Source organism: Caenorhabditis briggsae (genome assembly GCF_000004555.2).
Source record: "Caenorhabditis briggsae complete genome, chrX, whole genome shotgun sequence".
Lineage (NCBI taxonomy): Eukaryota > Metazoa > Nematoda > Chromadorea > Rhabditida > Rhabditidae > Caenorhabditis > Caenorhabditis briggsae.
Genome location: NC_013491.2, coordinates 17781955 through 17788362, shown reverse-complemented (window position 1 = coordinate 17788362; position 6408 = coordinate 17781955). Strand labels below are relative to the sequence as shown.

The 6408-nt window shown below is 39.1% G+C and overlaps 1 protein-coding gene across 1 annotated transcript; it reads left to right on the top strand.

Moving 5' to 3' along the window:
- Positions 1 to 2697: 2697 nt before the first annotated feature.
- On the top strand, positions 2698 to 6059 carry Cbr-olrn-1 (the record flags this gene model as incomplete). Its single annotated transcript, XM_002645904.2, has 7 exons — positions 2698 to 2807; positions 2875 to 3214; positions 3323 to 4095; positions 4142 to 4240; positions 4290 to 4440; positions 5287 to 5454; positions 5970 to 6059. The coding sequence occupies 7 exons, from the start codon at positions 2698 to 2700 to the stop codon at positions 6057 to 6059; spliced, it is 1731 nt and encodes a 576-aa protein (XP_002645950.2).
- Positions 6060 to 6408: the final 349 nt, after the last annotated feature.

The following is a 6408-nucleotide window of genomic DNA, read 5'->3' as shown; positions in this document are numbered from 1 at the left end:
TACATAAACGAAATGAACGCTACTACAGTACAAAATCGTCACATTTTCTGATTCTCCCGACATTCCCCAATACCCGTCACTTCCCTACAGTTTCTTTTCATCTCGTGGAGGAGAATGTTTGCAAAAAGCAAATAAACATTCTATAAGTTACTCGTGGATCAGATGCGATCCCCTTTTTTTCGGTTCTCCATATCACTTCTCGAACAAATTCTACCTCTACTTTTCTTATGTAGTCAATATTTGAATAGCGAATTTTGAAATGTTTGTCAAAAAAAGGGACTGTAATATAATGATGATTATGATTTTGATGATAAATAGGGCCAACGGCTACTACTAGAGCCGTCTGTAGTCGCCGTGGGAAGCCGAACACAGCGGCACAAAAAATGACGTGATGTTGTTATTTTTGCGTTATGTTCCTCCACTCGTGTTCATAATAATCCATCCTCAAAAAATTTTTGATATCAATATATAGAAGCATGAAATCAATCTCTGGAATTCCTATTGTTTTTATTTTTATTTACGATAATCTCTGATGCCCCCTCGCATCAGTATTTGGGGGTATTTAAGTCACGAGCCCCTTCTTTAAATTCGATTTGAATCAAAATCAAATCCTCAAATTATATTTGCATTAAAGCTTTTTGCCTTTGCTACGCAGGTGATCATGTTCACCATGTTTGTGTCCTCCCATTCTTCTTTTTTTTTCGTCTTTTTCTGATGCCGACGACAGTACCCTCTAGTATTTTTTCAATTTAGACTTTCACCTCTAATAAAATCGTAACATACTTTGTAACTCTATAGCTCTAAAATTGGTAATAATTTTTCTGCATTAAATGCAAAATGTGAGAATTCGACATTCTTGTTCACTCTCACTTTTTCTCCTAGCTCCTCGAAAAAAGCAACAGTAATTCTGATAAGGAGGTGAGAATTTTCGGGAAAAACCAAAAAGAAAACTGATAAGCGACAATATGCCCCCACATCATTTGAATAACAAAACCGATTGCTGGAAGGAAATATCAAAATTTGCTGGCAACATTTTGAAAAAGTTCCAGAACCGTCTGAGCACATTTCCTGATAAAGATAGACGTTCAAAAAACGTCTACGCAATTGTTGGCAGATTGTAACGTTGAGTAATACACGGTCTCGTTCAAAGATTCAAGTCTAATGACATACAATGCAAATAATGATACCTTTCCAGAAAGAAATGACGTTGTGTCCACTACCAGTCAAAAAAACCCTCATCTTTCGGTAAAATCCAAAATTCCTCATTTTCTATTCTAACCCTTCTGTGTAGCTAATTCATCATTTTGTACACTCATCAAAATAAAAACCCTCAAAAAATAGAATGACGAGAGCACGCACACATACAAATTTCAATCAGAAAAAAATTTTTATTCCATATTCTATTTCTCAAAAAACGTCATTAATCCTCCTTTGGACTTGAGTAGAATTTTAATCTATATCTTCTTTCAGTTCCTCTTGGATTTTTCGAAACTTGACTTGAATAACATAGTAAACGGCTTATTGCAATGATCCATTTTTTTTTTCGAATCATATGATTTTGATCTGCCCAGACAGCTCACTGGATTTTCTTATCATTTAATTCAAATTCTCAAAAAACAATTTATTTGATTTTCTCATCGTTAGACTTTGTTCCAACCATTTGTTTTACCATCATCCTCTGTTCTTCGCCGATCAACTTTTTCTTTCTCATCCGTCTACAACGTAATCTCCAGATCTAGATTAGGGCCAGTCAGGTTTTGATCGGTGCATAAAAGCGACCAATAAAAATGTATGGAAATCAATAAAAACGGGCCCCCGATTTCTCCCCCGCACGCTTCATTCTTTCGGCTTAAAAAGGATCACCAGCCGATAAGCGAGCGTAAAAATCAATGATCTCGAACAAAAATCATCATACCGATCGACAAGTAGCAGTCGGTCCCAATGATTTAGTATGGAAACCTATTAAAACAAGCTCCGCCTTCTATAAACAATACCCTCATCGTTTTTCTTTGTTCTTTTCTGTCCGTCTCCCCCAGTTATTTTCCCACCTCCCTGGACGATAGTCTCCACCTCTCGGGCAGTGGGCGGGGCCCATCGTTTACCTGGGTGCATTGCTCTCTTCTCTTTTTTTTTCCATGAGGCAGATAGAACAGAAACGGATCGGAAGATCAGTAAGAGTATTTAAACAGTCTGAAATTATGTTCTGGTCACTCTTCAACATTCAGAGCTTAACAATCTACAACCCCACAAACCATTTTTGGCGTTTAGTTTTGATTCGGTTCTTTTTATTCCCCATCCAATTTCGGACATTTCCAAACTACAATCGAAGACAAATCACAAGGATTGTTAATCCTAATTAATTGGGCGGTTCCGAATGCTTCATGAAGCGTAAAATCTCATCATATTCAGTTCTGAAGGAAAAATCAACACCTTCTATCACGTTAGTTTTTATCCCTCCACCCTGTGATTCGATTAGAAACTAAATTCCCGATCTGCATTTTTTTTCTTCGCGACTTTTAGTTTTCTCTTACTTTCATGAATACACATTTTCTCACGTTACCCTCGTTTCCACCTCATCTTCATCAACATCATCATCATCATCGTCATCTCTTCTTTTCCCTTTTTTCGACACCTTCTTCTACTCCAGCTACATTTATTTTATATTCATTCGTGATATTCATTCACCACTCTTCCATCATGACTCTTCGTTTAAGATCCACCACCTACACCATCAAAACTGAAAGTGCCTTATTCGTGAAACAGAGAATTATGACTAGATGTTCAGCGCCGAGAGAAATTAGTGTCAGGTTAGAGTGAACGCCAAAAACAACCTAATTTTGGGGATCTCAGTGTCTAATTTGAAGTTTTTTTCAGTGAAGAAACAACGGAGAAAAGTGGAAGAAAAAGTCCCAAATCGCCAATTGACATCAAGAAGGCGTCGAAAGTGTCCCCATTGTGCTGTAAGAATGGTTCGGAGTGCCAAGTGGCCGGTAACTGTGTCTGCAAGCCACCTAAGCCAACTGGACTCAAGGAGGATACCCCAACTAGCTCGAGGGAAACCTATGATGTATTCCTCGGAGGCTCATGCGGTACTACGGTGTGGCGTCGACAATCGGTTATTCCATTCCTCAAGAAGAGAGGGATTACCTACTACGATCCACAAAGAAGCTTCTGGAGTGAAAATATGATCTACGAGGAGTCAATTGCGAAAGAGGTTGGTTTGTAGATATGTCATATGTCATCTTGTCATGTTGTCATGTTGTCATGTTGTAGTTATTTTTCATCCACTAGAAAATGATATAGAACAAAATCCGATTTCCAGAGCTCATCACTATTCCTATTTGTCATCGACCCTGCCACTGTGAACGCCACCAGCTTTTTAGAAATCGCCTACTTCGCCGCCAGAAAATCCCCAAAACTCGTTGTTGTCTTCCTAGGAAAAACTGAATGGGCCGAGAAAGCACACCCTGACGATCTGCCGGATAGGAACCGAACATGTCAACTTCTCGACAAGATTCTGGAAAGCCATCAAGTTCCGATGCTTCACACTATCCCTGATGCCTTGGAGTTTATTGAGGAGGAGATGTTGGGACGTCAAAGTTTATTCGAAGCCATGAAATCGAAGACCAACCGATTGCCCTACATCCAGATCCGAGCTCGTCGAGCGATTCGAAATATCAAGGGGCTCACTTCACAAACCCTGAAGGTGTGCAAAACCTATGCCACAAAAACTTTTGTCACCGGACTCATCGACACCGCTGTCCTTATTGGCATCTCTTTTGCTTTCCCTGCTCTTCCACTCTTCTTCATCCTCATCCCACTTCTGATGCTCAACGTGGTATTCTTCGGAGTCGTTCACAAAGTACAATCCCTTCGCAAAAGGTACCCGAGAATGATTGCCGATTCTTCGGCAGTCATGTACCATGCAACTCCAGCTATTCCATCTCCAAGAGTCACCATGAAAGCTACCAACGTTAATGGATCCATCAGCTCTAAAACTGTTGTTCGCAGGCGATCAAAGCAAAATTTTGAGCAGTACTTCCCAGATGAGGGAGCATCCAGTTTCATTGTTCCAAGCTCTTTCTTGCCGAAGCAGTAAGTCGAAGCTGAGTCTTCATATAGTAGTAAGCTATCTGTTCAGAGAGACCAAGGTCAACATCGACTGCTCAGTTGTCGAACTTTGCTCGAGCTCACCAGATGATAACAGCTGGGTTCAAGAGTTGGCTGCTCCGGCGTTAGAGTGAGTTGCCATCAAAAAATTAGAGATAACCTTATATATATTTTTTTAGCGGAAAAGGCACACCATACTCGTATGTCTTGGCCACCCCAAACTTCCAGCTGGACAATCGCATGAACTGCCTCCGTACTTGGTTCCATCACCACAAGAAATTCTTCTACTACATTCCATCAACAACCACCTTCCTCTCAGGAATGGTCGAGGTGAGTGTTGGTGTCTTCCAGCGGTTCAAAAGAGACCGTATTTTAGACTGAGTACTGCATGTTACGTTTCTACCTGCGCGTGTGTGTATGTGCTGCCAACATGAAACAATGAGAACTGGCGTTATCGAGTAGAGTCGTAAAAATCCTAAATATGTATTTCTGACGTAATTTTGAATAGCGAGAGTGATTGCTAAAAGATCAAAAGCGTCGATCATAAGCAACTATGTCAGCTGTTCGGTTTCTTCCCGTTTTCATTTTTTATAGTTGGTGCTTTTGAGAGAAAGAGAGAGCGCGGTAGAGAAATGACAACAATTGTTGCAATTGTTTATTGGAAATTTTTGAAATAGAATCATTCAAATTGGAAATGCATTTAAATTGATACCTAAACATATACAGTATAAATCAATAAGATACACAAAAACGTATTTTTCAGTTGATTTTCGGCCATTTTGACCATTTTCAACGGTCTCGAGCACAGCTATCAAGTGTCCAATTCCTTTGAAACCTTTGGAAGTGTAAAACAGATCTAAATTGAAAACTTTGCATTCACAGAATTTCTCGAATTCACAGAATTTCTGTTTTTTTTCGAAATTTCTGTACAAGAAGGGTTTTTTTTCAAATTGGCAAATATAAAATATTCTGTGATTGCAGCATTTTTAACCTAGGTCTGTTTTACATCCTCCCAAATTTTCAAAATGATCAGACACTTGATAGCCGAGCTCCACACTTTTAAAAATGGTAAAAATCAACTGAAAAACACGTTTTTTTCGAATATTCTCAAGTTTATCACTTCATTATGTCACACTCGTTGAACCAATTTTTGGAATTTTCAAATTCTAATTCCAGATCGCCTACATTCTCGGTCATACCAACTGGGAAGGAACCGTCTGTGTCCCAGCGACTTCTCAAATCCTCGAAGGTCCAGATGACATGGTGGAAGATGAAAAGGATCACGCGAGAGCTGCACGTCGTCGTCGAAACGATTGCTACCAGATTGCATTCTGCTATTTGAAGGTACATATCATCATTTTTAAAACGATTCCAAAAAAGAAACATTTGCTAAAAGATGCGCATTTCCGAGTAGGGGATTACATGATGTTAGCCTCCTGCTTGATAATCTCCTTCTCGTGGAGTAGAGTTGAAAATAGCTTCGTCTATTTCTAAAGATAGGTACATAGTAGTAGAGGAGGGTGATGACGTGTTGAATACATCAGCCCGCTCATTTCTTCGACTATTTTTCGAATAGGGGGGATAGCAAAAATTCGATCTTGCCTGATTCTCCTCATTCTCTGAAAGAAGAAGAAGAGTTTGTTTTAAGATCAGGTTACACAATATTCCCTCTCCTCCTGGGAGAGAATAAAAGAAGAAAAATGCTCCGAGAGTGTCGGTGGCGATCGCCCATATATTTTTTGGCAAAACAACACTCATGACATCATAGGGCGGGCCGCTCGGAATCTAAGAGACCAACCTGAGGAGAAAATCATCTTGAGAAGGGACCAGGATCATTCAATCAATATTTCAATTTACAGGATATGGCCAAACGTCGTCAATGCCGCGTGTTCACTGACATTGGAATTGCAGTCAAAGCCCTTGTTGATCCATCCATTCGTGGAGTCTAACTCCTGATTCAATCTATATTTTTCTGTCTATCTTCCTATTTTTCCCAAACTTCCAGATTTCTATCAGATCATCTATTCACATTTTGTCTCACATTCTCCAAAATGATCGTCACACCTCATTCACTTAAAAGTTCAATTATCAGTTAGCCAGGGGACCCTGATAAATCCTAAAAAAACTCTGATACTCAAAAACGGTTAAAAGTTAAAAAATTGACAATATCATGTTATTTTTCTATTTTGTTTTCATTTTTTGAAAACTTAGGTTTAGATTTAATGAAGAAAAAAAAAGCAATAATTTTTATTTATTTCTTCCAACAACACTCTCAAAAATTGTGATAGTCCTACCTTC